The 23526-nt window shown below is 35.2% G+C and overlaps 4 protein-coding genes across 5 annotated transcripts; 1 reads left to right on the forward strand and 3 right to left on the reverse strand.

Moving 5' to 3' along the window:
* Positions 1-539: 539 nt before the first annotated feature.
* On the forward strand, positions 540-3941 carry LOC125205042. Of its 2 annotated transcripts, none has more exons than XM_048103839.1 (8): positions 540-810; positions 1411-1914; positions 2144-2321; positions 2691-2979; positions 3074-3146; positions 3256-3346; positions 3432-3511; positions 3595-3941. In XM_048103839.1, exons 1-8 carry the CDS (start codon positions 712-714, stop codon positions 3799-3801), a joined length of 1521 nt encoding a protein of 506 aa, XP_047959796.1. In that variant the 5' UTR covers positions 540-711; the 3' UTR covers positions 3802-3941. The 2 variants fall into 2 exon arrangements, with proteins under 2 accessions (XP_047959796.1, XP_047959797.1); XM_048103840.1 differs by having other exon boundaries at positions 741-877.
* A 108-nt stretch (positions 3942-4049) lies between these two features.
* Positions 4050-10330, reverse strand: LOC125205040 (dystrophia myotonica WD repeat-containing protein-like). Its single transcript, XM_048103838.1, has 11 exons — positions 9967-10330; positions 9284-9586; positions 9093-9201; positions 8910-9003; positions 7402-7489; positions 7224-7307; positions 6179-6272; positions 5979-6066; positions 5699-5804; positions 5320-5412; positions 4050-4782 (listed from the first exon to the last, which is right to left on the reverse strand). Exons 1-11 carry the CDS (start codon positions 10144-10146, stop codon positions 4399-4401), a joined length of 1623 nt encoding a protein of 540 aa, XP_047959795.1. The 5' UTR covers positions 10147-10330; the 3' UTR covers positions 4050-4398.
* A 3628-nt stretch (positions 10331-13958) lies between these two features.
* LOC125203952 (dnaJ protein P58IPK homolog) lies at positions 13959-18741 on the reverse strand. The gene is made up of 9 exons (XM_048102479.1): positions 18601-18741; positions 17572-17734; positions 16934-17135; positions 16678-16838; positions 16501-16594; positions 16199-16411; positions 15385-15465; positions 14674-14892; positions 13959-14291 (listed from the first exon to the last, which is right to left on the reverse strand). Exons 1-9 carry the CDS (start codon positions 18713-18715, stop codon positions 14124-14126), a joined length of 1416 nt encoding a protein of 471 aa, XP_047958436.1. The 5' UTR covers positions 18716-18741; the 3' UTR covers positions 13959-14123.
* A 2956-nt stretch (positions 18742-21697) lies between these two features.
* On the reverse strand, positions 21698-23526 carry LOC125203214 (zinc finger protein BALDIBIS-like). The gene is made up of 3 exons (XM_048101522.1): positions 23097-23526; positions 22617-23016; positions 21698-22532 (listed from the first exon to the last, which is right to left on the reverse strand). The coding sequence occupies exons 1-3, from the start codon at positions 23185-23187 to the stop codon at positions 21842-21844; spliced, it is 1182 nt and encodes a 393-aa protein (XP_047957479.1). The 5' UTR covers positions 23188-23526; the 3' UTR covers positions 21698-21841.

Raw genomic sequence — 23526 nt, forward strand, 5'->3', positions numbered from 1 at the left:
ATTAAGAGTCTTTGTTAATTAATAGGAACTTTTTTTATGAATAAATGGATTTAAATTTAAAGATCGTGCTATGAAGGATTTAAATTTTTCTTTTTATAAGGCATTTTAAAGAGGGCGAATGACTTATTTCTACTAAGGTAGAACCATCATCGATATAGACCAAAATAAACATCGGACTTCCGCCTCTACAACATGCTCTAGAAAATTAAGAAATCCATAATTTTAAGAAATTTTAACATGCTTCGAACTTGATCTATCATTTTAGCAAATATAAAACCTCATCTGTTGCTAATTTCGTAACTAAATCTGAAAAGCCTAACCAAATTACACTCCCCAGTAAAGTGCCGTTGACAAAATTTCTCAACTTCAGTTTTTTTTTTATTTCGCGCGTGACATGAAAGAGATCAATAGTTTTAATTAAGGAATATTACAAATTTATAGTGTCACAAATGAGGACTAAATCAAGAAAGTCGAATTTTGATAGAGCGTCCAAAAATAGGAAAATATAATAGAAATAAATAGTTGCAGAACGCACCTCTACTGAGGCAGGCAAAAACAGCAACATAAATTGTCTCTTCTCAGATATTAAGGTTTCAGTTAGTAACACGAATTGTAGTACTACTACTTTTACTTCCACCTCTCTCTCTCTCTCTGGTATTTTTTCTGTTGTAATGGCATAGTTTATCACTTGGAATAACTTTATGCTCAATCATGGATTCTGCTGAAGAAAATCCTTTACCCAAACAAAGTGAAGAGGGTTGCTTTACAAACGAAAAGCTTGCCAGTATATCACCTCCTCTAATCCCAATGGTATCTCTTTCTGTTATTCCCATCGTTCCCTCAAATAAATTGCGTTTCTCTACTCCTAATTATCATGGTATATCTCTCTTTCTGCTCTGGGATTTATTCTTGGATTATTGATACGGTGTAAAGATTGTAGCTTTTTATCAATTTTTGAACTGTAACAATGATTTCAATTCTTGGAGTTAGTCAAGAGAAATTGAGTTTCAAATTCTTGGAACAAGATTTGAAGAATTATGTATATTGATGTATTTTGTGATGGGACTATGTTCGTGGTCTGGGATTGTATTTGTATCCATTTATTTGTGCAAATGTTTATTTGATTGTGATAATATTGAGTTCGTTTGTGATATAAAGCTACAATCTTTAGTCTTGGTACCTTTGAATTTTGAGTTCGTTTATTTCTTGGTTTTGGATGGTGAAAACTATCTGTTTTTGTCTTTGTTTAGAGAAATTCACCTTGATATAAGCAGCGTTTATGTGGTCTTTGTATGAAACCTATGCTTTTTCACATCTGATACAGAACTAAAAACTGAATTCACTATAGGATGAGCTTATACTGCTACTTGAAAAGGTTAGATGAATAAGGTTTATCTTTATTACTACTAGGTTGGGAAATCGAGTGAAATAGTCGTTGAGGAGCCGGTGTGTAGTCAGCCGCATCATGGGCATGACTTCATTCTGCACATACCAGCCAATGCAACAGCTGAGGGATATGTGGAGGACTCTGAGTCTGTGGCAATAAACATGCCTCCTTCGCCGGTTCCAACTCCCAAAAGAGTAAACTTTTCGCCGTTACCTAGTCCTAGTAGTGTAAGGCTTAATGGTTCTCCAGGTCCCTCAACCAAAGGAAAATCATCCATGAAAAATTTGCTTCCTAGACTAAGCTTCAAATTTCGGAATACAAACTCAGAGACTGAAAAGGCTGCCATGTTAGCACTTGGAGTTTCCCCTGAGTTGCGGGGAAAGACATCAATTCCTCGGACTTTCTCTCTTACCAAGATTTTTATACCCAAGATGAAGAGGACCTCATCTCTACCAACCTCTCCGATTTTCCACTCAAATCCGGAGTCTGCTCATGGAGGATTCACCAGCGCTGCAGCTGACTTATCTGTGAGTACTTCTCTTTTCATCTTGAGATAGGTATGACTTGTTATTTATTTGTAAAATGTGAGTGAAGATATAAGAACTTGTCATTTTTCATTTATAGCCTCAATTTCCATACCTTGTGTAACCCCCTTATTGCATCATGCATAATTCCATCTGATAGATGGAGAAAATATTCACAATAACAATTCCTGCTCATTTCTGACTGGATCTTACAGATATAATCATTATGCAGAAAGGTGTGTGCCAGCTACCAATGCATCGGTCACGATCTGTACCCGTTCTATATAAAGAGGAAAGTATAAAACAGATGGACAACTTAGGTAGTGCATATCGCGTGGTGCCTACTACCCTGAGTGTTACAGAACAGAGTGCTGCAGCATCTGTGCCTGTTGGAACAATTTCTGGTGCAGGTATATATATTACGTCGCCTTCAAAATTGTGGCGAGACATTTGAATAAACTAATATGCTCTTTACCTTGAGGATAACTGTCCATACATTTAAGATTCCAACAACCAAATTGTGTAGAAGTGTCTTAATAACTTGCTCCATCTTCAGCTAAGAAGTCTTTAAAGTTGTTTACTTTAATCCGGGAACTCTCATGGGGCAATTTGATGTTCTTTGTTGAGAAGGCCTCGAAAGAAATGAGAAGAAACGTTACTTGTTAAGTTACACTGAATTTGGGACCAAATTTTGTCCCATGATGCTTATCTACGGATTGGTCCTACGTTTTCAGACTTATGATTTCCAACTCACTACTTATCTTAGTAACTATGTTCAGATGAGAAGAATGATTATGCTGAGGACATCCCTCTAGAAGAAGCTGTTTGTAGAATCTGCTTTGTTGAGCTCGGTGAGGGCTCAGACACGCTGAAGATGGAATGCAGCTGCAAAGGTGAACTTGCTCTGGCCCACCATGAATGTGCGATTAAATGGTTTAGCATAAAAGGCAACAAGACTTGTGATATCTGCAAGCAGGAGGTCAAAAACTTATCTGTCACACTTTTACGCATCCAAACCAATCAGACTCGAGGGCACGGACCTCTTCCACCTGAAATAACTCAATACAGGCAAGTATATAAATTGGAAGAGCTCCAATGATAAAGTGAAAAGTGCCGTTTTACTCTCAAATCCAAGTTAACTAACTATTGCAACCATATATAGGGTGTGGCAGGATGTTCCGGTTCTTGTGATAGTCAGCATGCTTGCATATTTTTGTTTCCTGGAGCAACTTTTGGTGAGTGAAATTACCATACTAGGGAAATGATCTGCCTCTCTCTCTCTCTTGTTTAATTTGCGTATTCTGTATAAATGTAGGTCATGATTCTGTATCTTTTCACACACAGGTTAACAAAATGGGATCTAGTGCAATTGCCATATCTTTGCCCTTTTCTTGTATATTAGGTCTTCTCGCATCAATGACCTCGACTACCATGGGTACACCATTTTACTAGTCAAACTTATGCATGGGTTTGAACTTTTCTTTTCTGACTCATTCTTCTGCGCTGTGTTCTTTTGGTAGTGAGGAGGAGATATGCTTGGATATATGCTACTATTCAGTTTACAATGGTGGTTCTTTTCGCGCATATCTTTTACTCATTGGTAAGTAGTATTGCAGACTTTATGTTACTACTAGATGATTCTTCTTACTGCTTCCATTCGTTGACTATCATGATGCTACACAGCTTCATGTGCAAGCGGTTCTGTCTGTTCTGCTCGCGACATTTGTTGGTTTTGGAGGTGCTATGTGTGGCACTTCCATCCTTATCGAGATACTCAAATGGAGAAGAATGCGGAGCAATTGGTCGGCTTCCCAACAAGATGCTGCTCAAGCTTCGGAGAGTAGTGATGCACCACAAAACAGAGTGGATGGAAATGGCCAACACAGCTGACAAATTTATTCAATCTAGCCCAAAATATGGCAATGAAGCCATCATATTAATGAGTAGAGTTACCCAGTTGTGCTCAAATCTTTGTAAATATTACTCTATATACCTTTGGTATTCATTCTTAATTGGTTGTTTTCGTTTAATCTTGGTTAAGAGTTGTCAAAATCAAATGTATAAAACTGCACATTTAGTGAAGCAATTGCAATCGAGATATGATTCACTTTGTAGACATGAAAAGGAGAGAAACATTATATAGCAAAAATATGTAAAAATAACATTAATTGATCAGCATTATGGTGTGGCAAAATCGACCACCAAATGAAAAAAAAGGAGAGAGAAATTTCCAAGGGCGCAACTTGAATTATTTCAATGGCTCTCTCCTAATTACAAACTTGGCTGCGCTTTTCTATCTAAACAATGTCATCCAAAGCCCTCTCTGCCTATACATTGCTCTTTGTCAGTAAATCTTACAGCATCTGACTTCTATCATATGCTTTGTCATTTCAGTTAAAATAAAACTGTGCAAATGGCAAAACCAGCATCACCTTTTCTTCCAACTCGCAGGAAAAGCTTTATGCACAACACCACCTCGGTCTTGAATCATTGTTTGCCTCCCTTCCCGGCTATTGCAGGTTTTTCTTTCAGGCCCGTGCTCATGAAAGAGTCCGAATTGGCTGATTGGGTGTCGGCAAAGCCTGGCCTCATCCAGATTTTTATGTGGCCCTCCCGGCAAACTGTTAGGACAGACTCCTGTGTGAAGAGCAGACCGGAGAGAGGCTCTGTGTGGACACGATGAGCTACCAGTGGGGAGAGCTTTGGAACATCTCGCATACTTGGAGATGGCTGCAAGGTACCCACAGGGCAGGCGCTGTCCCAGTGGGATGACTGGCTTCCGTTATTGAAAGTCGGAGATCCACCTGGGGGACGGCGAACTGGCACTACAAGCTCGTCCATTTCTAGATCCCATAAGAGCAATTGTGTATCCTGCATGACATTTGACTCATTTTTAGTCTAACTCAAATTATTTAATTATTTTTCTTACTCAAAAATCGAAATCTCGGTATGCAGTTTCATTGAATTGTTAATTTAGGCATATACAATGCAACCATATCTACTAAAATTATAAGAAAAAATGATATTTCAATACATTCTCATTCCATAGGATCTTACGAATGTCCTTGAAAAATTCCCTACCAATCGTCATTCCATTCTTAAATCCATCCACTGCCTACTTGAATTCATTGCTTCACATCAATCAATAATATCCGAAGGTCAATAGAATTAGTTCATAAAGTGTGAAACAGGAGGTGTGTCTAAGTCGAGAAAATCAATGAGCATGTCTGTGGGTAAGTGCATTGAAATTCCTATACGTGGAGAGAATAGGGATACAACCTAGTATAAGCTGTTTGGTCTTGAACAATAAAAATAAACCAGAAGTCTAAGATTGGCCAGAAGATAAAGTGTCATTACTCAGTTTTATATAAGCAAAATTATTGATAAATAGATGAATATACTAGGTACCTGACCAACAGAACCAAATCGATAGACTATGTTTTCCCCAACGCCGTCTGAATTTGGAGAAAGCCAATATGAATCGAATGCCACTCCACTAACCTGCCAGGTTGCATGAAATAAATCAGCCACAGACAGCAACATGAGAAACTTAATAGGTACACTAATTTAGAGTTGTTTCAGTAGCATCTGTGTTCCTATGCAAAGTTAGTGTCCAGAAGTTAATTTTTGAACTGTCACCCAGGAAACATATAACACTTGATCTAAAATGGTGCAAAGTTTGTTATAGAAAGAAAAACATATACATTCTGATATTATCCACAGAAACAAGTGTCATGAACTTGTTAGTTATATCAAGGAATTCTTAAGCAACAATATTGAAGCTCACCCATGAGTTGTGTCCTTCTCCCCATGCTACAATCTTTCGATCCTCCATACTCCAAACTTGCACGAGGTCATCCTCGCCTCCAGTCAAAATGTATTTTCCATCCATGCTGTTATTTGACTAGACATTAGCTAATATTCATATGACATAGACAGAAACTAATTTAATTCTGGAGACTGACTTCTATGATAGTGGGGAAGAAAGCAAAAACAAATTTGCAACTTTTGAATTGAATTAAGTAAACACATCTCCAACTCTAAAAGAGGGGAGAAAGGAAACACACCTCCAAGCACAACATAAAAGAGCGCCATAATAGCTTTTTCCACCACATATAAGCTGTTCGTTTTTATAGTCAAAGACTCGCAAGTAACCTGTAGTCAAAGTTTGTCCTCATCCAAATAAATACAGATGGAGAAACAGGGGCAACATGAAAATGGAAAAGGGAACCTAGACACTGAAAGGATAAATGGAAAATGACAATACCATCCCTCCCTATGGTTGCTATATAAGTACCATCAGCTGAGAAGGCAATGTCATTTACTGGACCATGACATATATGCCACCTAGCAACTGGATTCTGCAAAGAATTGAATAAGATTAGTAAAAGCAATTTAGACTGGATTTTTACTAAGAGCATTAGAGGAAAAATTATTAGTTAAAAAATGTAACAAAACTCTGGCTAGTCCATGGGTTGCAATTTCTTCCATGAGATAACTCTCCATTGGTGATAAAAGAAAATCGATATACACATTGTCATTGACATGAAATAAACAGATCGTTCGCCTAGAGCTATAGAGTCTTAAATCATCCACGAATGAAATCAGCTAAAAGTCATCATGTTAGCAGACTGAAATCTTCACCGAACCTTTACACTATTAGTTAGTACTTGTTCCAATTCCAGTTACTGAAGTTTCACCGATCACCAGATGATACGCAACATCATTGCAATATTTAATAATGAAAAAATGGATACTGAAAGAAAGTATGTAGCAGAAAATATGTAAAATTTATAGTGAACTTTTTATGGTCAATATAGATGTAGAGTGGATAACCACGCTGTGGTATTGGATATAGAAAAGATGATAATGTAAACATGCAGACAATAAAATAATAACCTTACATAAAATATAAACGACATCATGACAGACATCCATCTGCACTTCATGGTTCATTGCTCATAACAAGCATAAGGAATCAAAGATATGAAACTGAAAACAAAGGACCAATATATGAAGAGATTTAGAGACCAACTACCTAGCAAGATAAAGAATTTATGATTCTGCTCAATCTTCACATTCTAATCTTCCCAATGTAGTTGAGAACAAACTCTGGTATGTTCAGAAATATATTTGGTCCAAACCCTTAACAAGTTCAAGACAAATAGTACTAGCTCATTCTCTCCTGGCTAGTATCTATATGTATGAACCATCATGCTATGAAAGAAGGTATATAAGAAATGAACATAATAGGTTGACAATGAATACAGTTTGATAATTGAATTAAAAATGATATAAAAACACATGAATACCTTACTATAACGTGCATGTGATACAGAAAATTGAGTCTGATCCTTGATTATAGGAAACGAAGGATCACCAGAGCTATCTTTGTTCTAAAAAAAGAGATGCAGATGTATTAATTTTTACAGAAAGCAACAAAAAAATTACATACATTCATATTCATTCAAAATAAAGTCCAAAACTTGCCTTTTCATATACGTACATATTTCCATCTGCATGAGATACCACAAATGAGCCATCACTATTGGGGATCCACGCAATACAAGTGCAGCGACTGTTAAAAGAAAATAAAGCAATTGAAGACAAGTATACAACAAATTTACAGATCTTTAGTCAGTAAATAAGGAGTTTTCATGGGCATCTTGAGTTCGTTAAGAAAATGGAAATTGGTTCAAACAAATTATACCACTAACTCTGTAACTCATGGTAATACATATAACCATTACAAACAAAATGCAACCAGATTGTCTGGTTTACCAAACACCTCCCTCTGGATAGACATTTCTTGCAAGTAGAAATGATAAGATTCATTGGCCCTTTCCAATCCTTTTTCTTACTCCCTCCGTCCCCAAAGAGTATAAAATATTTTGAGTTCGTTAAGCAAATGGAAATTGGTTCAAACAAATTATACCACTAACTCTGTAACTCATGGTAATACATATAACCATTACAAACAAAATGCAACCAGATTGTCTGGTCTACCAAACACCTCCCTCTGGATAGACATTTCTTGCAAATAGAAATGATAAGATTCATTGGCCCTTTCCAATCCTTTTTCTTACCCCCTCCGTCTCCAAAGAGTATGAAATATTTCCTTTTTCGTCCGTCCCTGAAAAGTACTCCCTCCGTCTCCCCCAAAGAGTATGAAATATTTCCTTTTTCGTCCGTCCCTGAAAAGTACTCCCTCCGTCCCATAATAGATGTCACACTTTACTTTTTCCCATAATAGATGTCACACTTTACTTTTTAGTTTGTCCCACAAAAGATGTCACATTTCTTTTTATGGAAAAAGTTCTCTCTCACATTAATATAAATATACTATTTTCTCTCTCCACTCAACACACAAAACATCTCCTAAAATCCCGTGTCATTACCCAAGTGTGCCATCTATTATGGAACGGAGGGAGTATGAACTTTCTAATTTTGAAAATTTCAAACAGCACATTGCCCTTACACATCATTTTATCTACAACTTATACCATTACCATTAACAACTTATAACATTACAATAATGTGGACCCCATTCTCCACTAACATTATTTCCACTACCTTTTCTCTCTCTCTCTCTCTTACTTTTCCCCTTATTTATTAAAACCCGTGCCCAAACCCATTGTTCATACTCTTTGGGGACGGAGGGAGTATTAAATTCCTATTTTTGACATATTCCAAGTACTGCACACAAAATCTTCATTCATATTGTCAGGTTTTACAAAGATTCAGACAATCACAATACATTTCTGCAAAGATTGAGTTTCAAGCTTCAAAGAATTTGGCCACTTTAATAACTACCAAGGATTAGAAAATAATCAAGGACTTGTGATTGTAAACTTAAAAAAGGGATCAAAGTGATAATCTTCATAGAGCAAGAAGGCAAAGTTTTTACAATTATGGGAACAAGAAATTACTTGAAAGATAAATACAAATATAACAAGAGCAAAACAAAAGGGAAGTAAAGAAAATAGTTAATTTCTTGCCTATTATTAACAGAACCATCTTTATTATAGTGCTGAGCCCCCACAAGCTTCTTCCCAACGTCTTGTAATTGTTGTCTAAGAGATACAGAATAAACTACAAAAAACAAAAACATAATATATTGAATAAAGCCTGTTAAGACCTAAATACTAATTTTAATTAAAATTCTGAGAATAAAAGCATACCATCTCCTGAGGTTAAACCAATAAGCAAATCATGGCCATCTTTAGCATCAGGATCATATGCGTGGCAAACAGGATTTGAATTACTAAAATGTATGGACTTTAGAGGATCCTATTCAGCACAAAAAACCTCTTGATATCAATCCAATTATGAAACAAAATAAAAGGCTAAGTGCAGAAAACCAGATAAGTACCTTATCTTGAGAATTTAAGTCGCTCACAAAAATTGCATCTCCGACATTGAACACCAAGTAAGTCCCTTTCCCATCAAAGTTGGGATTACCGACCACGTTACTAGAACTTGAGGCCCCTAATGATCCTATTCTGGTACTGCTGCTACCCACAGGCTTGCTTCCACCATTTCCCCCAACAAAACTAAGCGTCCGGCCCCCATTACCACCACCTAAGAGCCTAGCTGCAGCGGACCTCACACCTAAAGCAGATGACGATTGTGACAGTGCCTGCATTGGCTTTTCCTTGAGATGAGCTAGCGTTACCTGGTTACAAATTAGGAAATTACACTATGATCTAGGAGTATAAAAGTCTGCTCTCCTAAGGAAAAGTAACATATTCCAGATGCTTCTGTAACAGTTTCACAAAGCACAAACATATATGTATAGAAAACACAATTCCCTATCCATCCTCATTCAACTACCTCTACATTGTCAAATAACCTATTGAAAGACTTGCAACTGTTTACAGAAAATCATCAGAACCAGATTGACAAAACCCAAAATCCAACTCTCCAAAATTCACTACGTATGTAGCAGAAAACCCCAATCAACAAACGATGCAAAACTCGAAGAAAGAAGAAATTTTTATTAAAAAATTGGGGATAGTTAAGCCCTAGAAAAAAAAAAGAAATTGAGATAGATACCCGAGTGAGTGTTTTGGCATGGGCATAGTGAAGTAGAGCGGCGGGATGAGTCTTCTCGTAGTGGAGCTTATATTTACCTTCTGGCGTCTTGAAATAGGTCTTCAAAGCAGGGCCCGGCGCGTTGTTCCCAGACGCCGACGACGACATCGTATTGTTAGCGGTGGTGCCACTGTTCATCATCCCTAGAGTTCCGAATAAGTCGAAAATTCAACGAGATCATCAACTCGGAAAAGGGTTCGTCTATTTTTTCCCCTTTTTTAATTCAAAAAATAAATATTAATGCTGCAGCGTTGAGTAGCGCCTCCGTGTACGTATCAATTTATTTTCATATGCTTGAGTTTTCCATTTGTGTTTACTGAAGAAAAGCATTAAGATGGAGGTTTTAGGAATTAATTGTGTATTGACTTGTTAAAGCTACAGTACAGATATGCATTTTCTTTCTTGTTGCTCTCGCTTCTTCTAGCACTACTTTACCGTATGTACAATGAGGGAGTAATTTTTTTTATTTTTTTATAAAAATTTAAAATATTTATTATTAAATTAATTATATTAAAACTTGTCTCTTCATTTGATAAAAATTCAAATTGTTTAATTCTTTGTAGATGTAAACGCTATTTTTACATTTTTATGTTTCACTAATGTTATTCTTTTATTACCATAAAATAAATATATTTTATATTTTATAAATTTGATTCCAACTTTTATAGGCCAATAACTCGATTCTATTGAGTTCCTCTCCATTGTTGAGTGATGTAACTTCCATAGGCCATAGCAATGGGTTTAGGTACTTTTTGCAGAGTATGTTCCTAATTTTCTGTTAGCTAGGAATGAAGTACATAGTTTTTCATCGTGAGAGTTGGCATCCTCTTTTATTAGGAGATTATTTAGTTGCACTGAACTTTATTTATTCAAATGCTTTTTTTTTCTCTTTTATTGACTTCCATTATTTTTATGATTGTTTCATTTTTTGTTTTTAAAAATCTATCATTTATGTTGTTATTTGTTGTCTCTTATAAGAACAAGTCTTCGGCTCTATATGTCATACAAGGATTCGTATCACTTTATGTCTTGGTCTGCTCTATACTTTTATTGCACGACACTTAAACCCTTTTATAAGAATGACATGTTTTATGACTACTTTGTGAAAGATTTTTCCGTCTATGCCTCTCTTTTGGATTATGCTATTACTCCCATGTTTATGCCAGTCCAGAATCACTGGAGTAAATTTGTGAGTTCTTTCTTGATAACCATGTTATAATGTTTGATTACTTTTGAAAAGTTTGTTGTGATTTCTGCTGAACTTAGCCTATATGTGTTGCATATGAAATTTTGATTTTGAGGACGAAGGGTTATTATATAGTAGGAAGGATTAAATTGCATGAGATTTCCATTTGTGACATTGATGGTATGATGAACTTTTGTGAAGGTATATCTTGAAACAAATGTTTTACGATGTTTTGTATTGTAAAACTTAATTTTCTATGTTATGAAAATAATTTTATTTATCATATAGATTGTAATGTATTGCTATTATTTATTAAATTCATGAAAAATAATGGATAATGAAATAAACCGTCATTCTTCTATTTTGAATTTAATTGGTAGACTTATAAATACAGAAGATCTTTCAGTCGGTAGCATATAGTAGAAGTCAGCAATCGATATTCTTAACCTAGATAGATGTGGACAATATACTGTGAAAGGTTGCTAGTGTTGAACTAAAGTCACTCTCGATCTTGGATTATTGATGATACTAGAGTTTGACATAGCATTGAATGAATTGCATTGAGATATGTACTTTTCGTTAACATGGAGCATACAATGTTGGTCATATGCTACTTTGAGTTGTCAATATGTGCGGATTTTTCGTAACCTAGTATCATGACATCTTGGATAGCAGTGATCAATATACAAGGAATATTTTAAAGAATTATGTCTCGGTACGCCAGAGTTGATATTGTCTTCAAAATATGTTATATCAAGGTTTTATCATACAAATATAGTTAATGGAATTTGTTCTAGTATAATGAATAAAGGTTATCAGAACTCTTAGCAATATTTGGGAAAAAATTAATTAAATTAAGTTGTTCAACATGCTTAATTAATTAATTTGCATAGAAAATCTTAAACACGATAAATGAATTAAACTAAAAAGAACTCAGATCAATAATTCAATAAAAATCATGATAGAAAAATTAATTATTATTCCCTCCGTCCCAGTAAAGAAGACACACTTTCATTTTTAGTTTGTTTCAAATAAGATAACACATTTCTATTTTCGGTAATTTTTATCTCTTCAATTAATACACCTTCTGCTATCCTCAATTAAATATTAAGTGAATTACGCAGATGGTCCATGAACTATGTGTTTTGCACGCAAACAGTCCTGAACTTTAAAATATCATGGGTAGTCCCTGAACTAAGGTGTAATCACATTTATAGTACTTTTTCACTATTCATCACAATTTTACACAAAAAATGCCCTCAAGGAATGGTGGGTATTTTTAGACTTTTATATCTAGATATTGGATATGATATTTTCTCTATCTCTCTCTTGAGTATTGAGTATGATATTTTCTTATAGTTTGAGTACTTGAAATAATATTTTCCATTACACTTTTTCAATCATTTTATGTTAGACCATCTTTCTCTCTCTTTTTTCTAAAACTTTTAAAAAGTAAAAAATTTAAATAAAAATACTATAAAATTTTAAATAAATTAATTATAAAAGTTAAAATTATAAATATAATTTTAAAATAACTTGTAGCTAACTTTATTTTTAATTGTAATTCAATTATTTGTCAATATTAAAAATTAAAAATTTTGGATGAATTAAAAATTAAAAATTTAGGATAATTTAAAATTTTAATTTTTAATATTAAAAAAATAATCAAAGCACAATCAAAATTAAATTTAGTTACAAATTATTTTGACAGCTAAATTTATTATTTTAATTTTATAATCAATATATTTAAGAATTTCATTGTATTTTTTATTTTAAATTTTTACTTGATAATGGTTTAAGAGAAAGAGAGTGAAAGAGGATTTGACATAATGTGATTGAAAAAGTGAAGTGAAAAATATCATTTTAGGTATTCAAACTATAAAAAAATATCATATCTGATACTAGAGAGAGATAGAAAAAATATCACATTAGTACCTAGATATGAACGTCCAAAAATTCCTTTCATGCCTTGGGGGCATTTTTTGTTCAAAATTGTGATGAAGAGTGAAAAAGTACCATGAATGTGATTACACCTTAATTTACGAACTACTCATGATATTTTTAAAGTTCAGGTAACGTTTGTGTGCAAAATGCATAATGTGCCGACTAAGAAATGTGTCATCTTAACAGGGACGGAGAGAATAATATATAATAACAATAATAATATTATTATTACTATAATAGTTTTTTAAAATAATAGAAGTTACAGTAAATATGTAAGAATCCTAAACTTAAATATGTAAGAATCGTAAAATGGAAGAAAAAAAAAAACAAAAAAAAACTAAAAAAAGCTAGGAACCACAATCATGAATACTACTTTCCTTGATTACTTTACCAATTTCACTAAAAATTAAATCAAACACTAAATTCTACTGAAGATTAAAAAATTAAATTACTTTCTCAAATAAAATCCTAACAAACAAACATGACATTGGCAATAAATTTGGGACATTGAGATACTAGATGATTATTGCATGACAATTACGTTTTCCAATGGTCTCTTGCTATATTTCTGGATTGTTGCAAAGAATTTTTCGACTAGTGCATATTTTGTGTCTTACCAAATTTCGGGCAAACAATTATAGATCTATCTACGAAGATTCACAAGCCAATCATTTTAGTACTTCAAATATAACGATCACTTGAAAATAGGGACTTCAGCATCTAGCTATTGTATAATTAAATACCAATATTCTGTATCTGCAAATACTTTCATATTGTGTGCACTATTAAAGACTTCCTCTAGTGGATCCTCTCAAACTCCAGATGCAGAAGAAATTCATAGTATTCGAGCAATTTCCCATATTTCACCCAATTTAATTTGTACATAATTAAAGAAATGAACTGCTCCTACAAGCGTTTAGTCAAAAATTGATAATCCAAAGAAAATCAACGGTCAATGTCATTCTTGGTAAAACACAATGTTAAATGTTTAGAAATGAAATCCTCCCCCTCCAGGAAATCCTCCTTCGAAGTGGAACGTAAATTGCTGCCCCCCTCCACCAAAAGGATTAAATCCCCCTTCACCCATTCCCATACCATTATCATCGATATCTTCTCCTCTGTCAAATCTGGTACGTTTATCTTCGTCCCCCAGAATCTGTCGAGAAAGCACACACATCACCAGTAAAATAACAGTCAGAGCAAGAGTTGCACAAAGATTAGCATCAAATATCAGAGATACAGAAATTTTTATCAAACATAAAGAGTAGATGAATGCAGACTTATGTTAAATAGGAAATTTTCCAACCTATTTGACCTATAAATGGCATCTTGTCAGCTCAATAAGCAATATAAGCCTAAAATCCAATAACCTTCATTGCTGAAGTTTATCACACATTAATTTCATCATTAGACTAAGATACTATAAATCCAGTCGTCTAGGCTGGCAGTGGCTTCTAAAATCTGGTACAGTGGAATAACAAGAAGCGCAGCTACAGATCTGTAGAACGGTGTGGCAGAAAATATAAAGAAGCTAGTACCTCATATGCAGATGCTATTTCACGAAATTTAGCTTCAGCTTCTTCTCTGTTGTCGACATTCTTATCTGGATGCCATTGCAATGCAAGCTTCTTGTAGGCCTTCTTAATCTCTGATATTGATGCAGTTTTTGAAACTCCTAGGATTTTGTACCAGTCTTTTCGTTGGCTCAACTTCAGTGATCTTTCGGCTCTCATTAACACTTCACGTATGTTCATATCCTATCAAAGGTGGTCATTTATATGAACATGTCATTTAGATGAAACTACAATATTGTCATTCACAAAAATTATAGAGATACATAATCTAAAACAGCATGTCCTCCATTCTTGCCGAAGTTGCAATCATTAGAGTTGAAGAAGTAGTTAGGATATTTTGTTTTTATATGCAACTCAATGCAGTAACAGAACTTATCTCAAAGATACAAATCGCAACTACTTATCTCTTTGGGGACAAGATCGGAGAGGTCCCCTCAAACACATAATAAAGTTTCAATGAAATTGTGAACTGCGTATAAAAGCATCTCCAGAATTCAATGGAACTCCAAATTAGTCTTTCCAACAACCAATTATTCCAACAATTTCGAAGATACCTGTATTTGTTTATTTTGCAGACACCTTTACTGGTTAAGCAAGTATGCCTATTATCTTGTGGATGGAAATAGTGTCCTTATAAATCAAGCAGAAAACAGAGCATCTCAGTAAGTATCTAACCTGAGGTGACTTTTCAGCAGCTGATTTTAAATCAGCCACAGCTCCTTCCCAATCTTCAACTAAAAGCTTCGCTTCACCTCTCTGTAGATTATTGTTAGAAATTAGAATATATATATGTAGGTTTGTGTTAAAATGACAACCCCTCTTAAAGTGACACCGTGACACCACTTATACAGCAATATTATAAACGCTACACAACAATATTACAAACACTACACAGCAATCTATAGATTGCTGTATAGTGTGTCGGATATTGCTGGACAAGAAAAATTGCTGTATAAAGACCAACAAATTGCTGGCCGTCTTTTTCAGATTTTTTTTGCCACATGGCAGCTTATTATTCGTCCACGTGTACAAATGATTGGCTAGGAATGGTGTTATTTTAAGGGGTGGTGGCACCATAACATGTCCCTATATATGTATACAATATAAATATGTAATATAATTAAATACTCCCTCCGTCCCGCTTTAGCAGTCTCATTGACTTTTCTGCCCTCTTTTTGTAAAAATGATAAAAAATAGTTAAAGTGGAGAAACGGTAAAGTAAGAGAGACAATAATGTAGATAAGACTCTTCTCTATATTATTCTCTCTCTTAATTTACCATTTCTCATTTTTAACTATTTTTTATCATTTTTACAAAAAGAGGGCAGAAAAGTCAATGGGACTGCTAAAGCGGGACGGATGGAGTATATATTAAAAAGTAGAAATCTTGAGTTACTCCACTAGACCCAGGTTAAAAAACATTCAAGTTTAAACTTCCCAAACCCATTTCCATTTTCAGGACAATATGCCCAGCGGTTGAAGATAATTACCTGGACTAGAGCTTCAACTTGATCTCCATCAATTTCTAGTACTTCTGTGCAGCTCTTTACCGCATCAGTCCCCCTACCAAGCTTCACGTATACCTTACACAGTCCAAGATGAAGGTGTATATTGTGTGCAGTATGGTTTGGGTCAAAAGCAAGGGCAGCCTTGTAATCCTCCACTGCTAGGCGGAGTTTACCCTTGCCGGCATTATCTTCTGCCTGCAAGTATATGAATCAAATTTAGATTGACCGTAGTACTGCTGCAATAGTGCAGATTACTAAGACAAAATGAAAGAACAAGCCATTACACTTTTTGTCTTTTTTAGGAGGTTTTTCAATCCAAAATACGCCTTCTTCAGCTCACCATGCTCAGGGTCCAAACGAAGACCTTTCTGGTAATGCCTGGGAATATATTCAAAACAATTTAAAAACAAAAATAAATCAAAGGCAACGCTACATAATTTATAGTAAGATTTTCGACAGACCTAGTGGCTATGTCATGATCAGCCAAATAATAGTAGGCACGACCACGCAATAGCAAAGCCTCTAAATTAGTTTCATCTTCTTTAAGAATGAATCCTGTCTCAGATATGGCTTTTGAATAATCTTTAGCTGCTATCAATAGCCTCACTTTAAGAAATTTAGCCTGAAATAAAGTGACAGGAAACTTACACTGAATGCTTTTACAAAAAACAAAACAATTGGTACTTTGTTCATATAGGACAAAGTAAATAGGCAAACCTTATAGCATTCTGGAGAAAAAACAAGTACAACTTTATAAATATACTCCAATGCTTTGGTATAATCTCCTGAATCAAAAAGGTCGTTAGCTGAATTTAAGGCATTCTGAGCTTGATACAACTGCGAAAGCTCCTTTTCTGCTGCCGAATTGCCAGGATTCATCTCCAGAACACTTTTGTAACTTCCCTCTGATTCCTCGTATCTACATCAGCGAAAAACTTCCTAAATCATATGATTTATCAATCAGATGCAAAAGAATGAAGAATGACTTGAGTCCAATTATCCAACAGTAAGTGACATGGAGTATGTGAAGTTATTAACTATACTCTAGCAAACGTAAAAAAAAACCGTAACAATCACATAAAATTATCAGGTTAAATAAAGCCAAACAATATAATTACTCTGACCAAATCAAATCCTGGCTAAAGATTCATTTTGTAGACGCTCAGAGAAGAAGCAGATTTAGGTTTTCGGGAGTATGAAGTGAGAGATGCAACCAAGAAGCAATGGAGAATCAGATGTCATCCTCAAGCTACTAATGAATTACAAGTGCAAAAACAAGTAAGAACAGCACAAAATTTGTTCATCTGCCCATATACAAGTACAGTTATTGAGTTTAGCATAGATGCTAAAAAGACCTGCATAGTTGACGAAGAATGGATGCTCTATGCCAATATGCTTCTGAAAGTGCTGGATCTGCCTCTATAGCAGCATTTAGGTCTCTGAGAGCCTCACTATATTTCTTCACTTTGATACTCTGTGAAACTCTCTCAAAGAGAGAAGCACCACCTGCTTGGTCATCTGCTCATTAAATAAAAAAGTATACGCTTAGAGTATGAGGTACTTTAACCAATATCGTAATCGTAGAACAATCAAGTAATCTATGTGTTACCAATCTTCATGTAATTGAAGGGCAAGTAACTTTGGCACTCAATCCAACATACCACTTATCTTCCAAAACTAGTTAAAAACAATACTATTCCTAAAGAAGGAATCTTGAAGATTGGCAAACAAGGTTCCACTTTCCATTTTCATAGAACTCTGGGGTGAACAGAACTCTAGGTGAACCCAACATACATTTATGCTATATTTGTACTGAAAAGCAGAAAGAGAGCATGAAGATGATGAAAGATGAAAGGATAAATGCAGTCTTTGATATAACTAATTCCTAATTCCTAACCAACTGCTGAAACAGTTGATGATGTGCCATTCTTAATAATTTGAAGGGGATTTGGACATGTTCTAATCTCATTCATCTAACTTCACATGAACCAACAACCAATATACTACAAAGGATCAACCTTATTTCCAGGAATGACTACTTCCGCAGACTAAAAACCATGAGGCACTATTACAGGGTTTAGACTCTGAAACATAGAAAGCTGATGGTATTGGTATCCAAGTAGTAGGTTATTGATATCATATACAGACCACCCCTCACTTCATGTGACTAAATGTAGGCCTAACGATCAAATCATTCCGAGAATAAGATCTTTACAACAATGTGAAAACAGAGAACATTCATACATACCTAATTCTAACATAAACAGCAGAAATTAAGGCTAATCAGTTGTTTAAGTAGAACAGGTCAGCAACTGAATCAGATATGCATGCTAAAAGCTGATCAAAAGGACTAGTTAATCCAATTATAAAAAAAATTATTAAACCTGCAGCAACGAGCGGTTGGAGAAGCTGGCAGCAAAACACGAAGTTTACAATCAATGCTGCGTAGAGAAAGCCTGTTGGCGCCATTGAATCAAAACCAAAGAGCTTCATCCCCATCGCAGCCTCCTATTTTGAGGCAAAGAACAAACAGAAATAACTATAGGCTAATCTTATGCGAAGCTCTAATTAATATATGAAGTTCGGTGATTGGGCCTGCGTGTACAGACGCAAGATTCGATAGAGCCATTCCACGTTGAACAACCCTATAATAGTTTGCCACGTGTGATACAACTTGCCTTTTAACATTAGCCACGTGGAGGAACTTTTTTCTTCTTTATGAACCTATCAAGTTTGGGCTTGCATAACCGAAAATAAATGGGCCTAGATTCGGAAAAAGCCTTGTCGGTCTAATTAATTTGAATTTCATTTAACGGCCCAACAAAGGCTGATTTTTTTTTAAACGGTTGGTTAAGAGTGTGAATTTTGCATTTCTGGTTTCTTGGATGCATTTTGACAATTTTTGTGAATTACTAGTAAATCTTACTATAATAAAACAATAATATTCAGACATACTCCCTTCTTTTTCCAAAAATAAAAACTTCTAGAACAATACGTATTTTAATGCAAAATTGGTAAAGTATGAAATAGATAAAAGGAAAGAATGTGTTAATGGAAAATGTCACTCATGACTCATCTTAGAGAAAGAACTTTCCTAAAATAGAGTGTTTCTATTCATACGAATGGATTAGTAAAAAATGAAAAGAGGCAGTAAATAAATTGTTGTTTTAAATCTTAATTGCTGCAGCCTGCAGTCAAATAACCGACGTAAATATGATGTCCACTATTTTTTTTATTTCACCAATTTTTGTGTTTAAAACGATGAAAATGCACATAATTAGCCTATGGAGGAGATATATAGATAGATGTTCGTTTTAGACCAAAATCATTAACATTTATTTGTCGATCATATGAACATTTTTATATCGTGGAAATTTGCCGCATAAGTGGAAAATTTACTTAGGCTATGCTCATGTCTAAGCATGAAGAAAATAATACCCAAACCAAATAATTGGAGGATGAGAGTTCACATAATAAAGTGAAAAGATTCGGTTATGCCCAAAAGAAAGTGTGATAAGGGTAGTCAACGTCTGCTACAGAAATTCAACCTGTGACCCAATGTAAAAAAAGTGATATAAAAAATGTTTTAAAAATCAAGTCGTAGATGATCGGCCATCTCAAGATTGAAGTCTCTATCTTGGTGCTTTCATTTTCTTTTGCTGCATTTTAAGAAAAGTGGTTTAAGGTAAAACATATGCATAAGACAAGTATGTCTGCTTTCGAGAATCTTTTTTTCATATATACTTCCCATAACCTTTCTAATTGGATCACCTTACATTCGACATCTTAGGAATATTACTAAAATAATATGGTAAGTCAAGGTCCAACATTTTCAAATTCTTGATTTAATTTGCTGTGCGTGTTTTGGGAATCAATTTTGTGTTTTTGTTCTCCCCACTCCTTAGCTACACATTATTTGAGTGATCAATTAATTAATTAAGATGGGTCGCTTTGGTTGTATTTACCTATAATTAAATTCAACATTATGAAATCATGTAGTACTAGTATTTATTCTATTACTTGTTGGTTGTATTATTTATTAAGAGAAATCATATCAGTCTGTGACCGTTATACGTAACTTTCTAATGTGTGATTGATTTCTCATAATAGAAAAGTAGAATAAAAATAGATTCAATCTCATCGGGAAAGAAATAGAATAGAATGATAATGTGTATTCGTCTATAGCACAATTATTACTTGTAGGAGGAAGAAAAAGGGAAAATGAAAACGGCCCATATGATGTTCACTAGTCGAAGACAACTACTTTATCGAAAATGATATAATAAATGTGCAAAAGTAATGCTCTAATTAAGCTAGTTAATTACTTACTAGTTTAAGGAAAATTCTTTAAATAAGAGCATGTCCGCATGTTTATTTGTTAGATCACATACTGAAGCTTAATATTGTAAATTCAAGGCTGTTAATGGCAAATAAAAATTACTACTTTTAAAGAGATTGTGGTTTAGAGTCTAAAATATCTTTATTGCTATTAACAGAATAGTAGTAGGAGTGGTACAATTTTTTTCTGGTATGATCTCGATCTAATCCTTTTCCCATTTCAACAAACAAAACAAGGCCACCAAAGTTGACGAGGTCGCTCGGAGACTTCAACTGGCAGTCAATCAAGGGCGCAACAATTAATAACTACGCTAACATCGGTTTCAATGAAATATAATCAAGAATCAAAATTTTGAAAGCAAAATTCCAATTACTATTCAAAATGAATATGACACCGGACAACAACTTATCGTTCATGCAACAATATAAATTCCAGGTAATATACCTACTTTTCAAGTTTGATCAACGCAAGTGCTCCGGAGGCCGGAGATGTCAATCGGACCAACTCATTCGAGTTTGATCTAATATGCTCGGGTTATTAAGATACGGGTCATTTGAGTTAAAAAAATTTTAACCCTAATTCTTAATTTTTGGATTTTAAGATAATCCATTAAACTTATAATAAATGAACACACACACACATGATGTTATTCTACTCGAAACTAAAATTTTAGCTCGTAAAATTTATTTATTATGATAAATATAAAAGTAAAAATTAAAAATATAACTTTCAAATGATGAATCAAAATATATTTTTACGTACAGTTGAAAAAAATATTTGACTACTTATTAGTACAAATTAAACGTGATGCATCTGATTAAGGGAGTAGTATATATAAAAAAATCCAACAACAAAATTCTCTTTCTTTTATTTTCACCCTCAAGTGCGACAAGTCAGGTGGAGTTATGTCTGTGACATACTACACCTTAATAATTTCCAGTAATATAAGGGAATTTTTGTTCTATCAGAAATCTAAAAATAAATAAAACATTAAATGATATGCTTTTGTATGGAGTACATGAAATGCTTTACTCTTAGAAGAAGAAAAAAACTTATACTAGTACTATGCGTTATCTGAAATTATGAATCACGGTGAGCTGAATTTCTTGTTTGTTTTTATTGAGGAATGTTAGATTCAAAGGTAGACGGAAGAAAGAATGTATGATAAGGTTTGCATTTTAGGCCTCCAACAATATGCTTATTTTATATATGCCACAAACAAAAAAATGAAAAAAAAAAACAAAAAACAAAAAGAAGGAAGAGAAGAAGAAAAGAAAAAGAAAAGGCTAGTGATTGGCAGTGAAGTGAGTGATCGAAGCGAACTTAGCCAGCTCCTGTGGCAGAAACGGCCCTGCGCCGTCTCCGCCCATGCCGAGAAAATCCCTCGTGAAACCATGCAAGCTCACCGAATTAGCGGCGCCACCGAGACTGTTGCTGAAATTCATGATATTATTAGCGGCCGGATTCTCAAACACCTGATGCAGCTCGCTTCTGTTGGCGGTCATCAGCCCGGCCGTGTTGCCAAAGAAGGCCGGGCTGCTCTTTGTGGACCCCATCTGCGCTGCTTTCTGCAGTAGCGCCGTGGCGGAGTTGTGGCTGTGGGAGTAGAGTGAAGCCATGGAATCCGGCATCGTGGTCGCGGTCTCGGCCTCCTCCTTCATCATCCCTTGCAGCGGGGATGAGGATAGATTTGCGTAGTTAACCATGGGTGGATTGGAGGCGAAGAGGTTGTTGGACGCCATCTGAACGATGTCGTTTGATGAAGGCATGAACATGTTTGAATTGTGATCGGAGTTGGCCTGATCCAACCAAAGCGACAGCCTCGGCTTCTGCTGATTCGGATTTCCAAAATTCTGAATTCCGCCGTTCATCAGATTTCCACACAAATCATTCAAATTGTTGGGGGTTACAACGACCCTGGCGCTCTCCTCCGCCAGGGCGTCGCAGAAAGCGCGGTGCGTGATGAAACTGTCCTTTCTGCGCAATAAATGATTTATAAATTATTAATGGATAACGCATTAATTGAAATGGAAATGGAAATAGTAATAGTAATAGTAATACCTGGAAAAGAGAGTTCCGCAGTCGCATTTGTACTCTCTGGTGCCGCAGGTCTTGGAGTGAGCCTTCCAATCCGACTGCACTGCGTATTTCTTAGAGCATTTCTCGCACTTCCACTTCTTCTCGCCGTGCTTGCGGCTGAAGTGCTTCTTGATCCCGGTGAGGTCGCCCAGGGCCCGGCCCGGCTCGTGGTGTACGCAGCTCTTCTCCGGACAGATGTACACCTTCTTCTTGATTTGGTCCTTGTTAGCTCTTTGCTTCAGCTTCCATGGCAGATTGTGGCCTCTCCTGTGCAGTTGCAGATTCTGGTCTCGCTGGAAGCCTTTGTTGCAGATTTCGCAGATGAATCTGTTGGTCGCCATAAGCGTCTTTGGCGAGAGCGCGATGACTTCCGCATCTGGATCTATGTATGTATGTATGTATAAAATCATCAATATGTATTTATATAGGTATGAATTGAATTGAACTGAATTGAATTAATACCTGGTGTGCCGGGGAGATTTCTTCGCTTTTTAGCAGAAGGGGGTTTGGAGTTAGGGTTTATTTGGGGAGAAAATACATCAGCAGACATCATTTGATTAAGTGTAAGAGTAAAACAAACAAGCTCTCCAAATACAAACAGATGGATGCTTTCGTGTTATTCCAAACTAAGGATAGACGAAAACACACAGGAACAAGACCACAAATTATAGTATACTAGTTTGTAATAAGGTTTTGAAACACACCACAAGAATACAACACAAGAATGACTTAATTTCGACGTCTTGCTCACAGAGATCTGTTGGAGCCTTTGTTTGATTTCAACATAAAAACACCAAAAAATACCACTCAAAGCTAAAGAGAATATTTCCGAACAATCCCCTCTCTCTCTCTCTCTGGCAATTAAGCTTCCCCTTCTACTTCCTATCTCTTT

The sequence above is a fragment of the Salvia hispanica genome, chromosome 2, assembly GCF_023119035.1.
Source record: "Salvia hispanica cultivar TCC Black 2014 chromosome 2, UniMelb_Shisp_WGS_1.0, whole genome shotgun sequence".
Lineage (NCBI taxonomy): Eukaryota > Viridiplantae > Streptophyta > Magnoliopsida > Lamiales > Lamiaceae > Salvia > Salvia hispanica.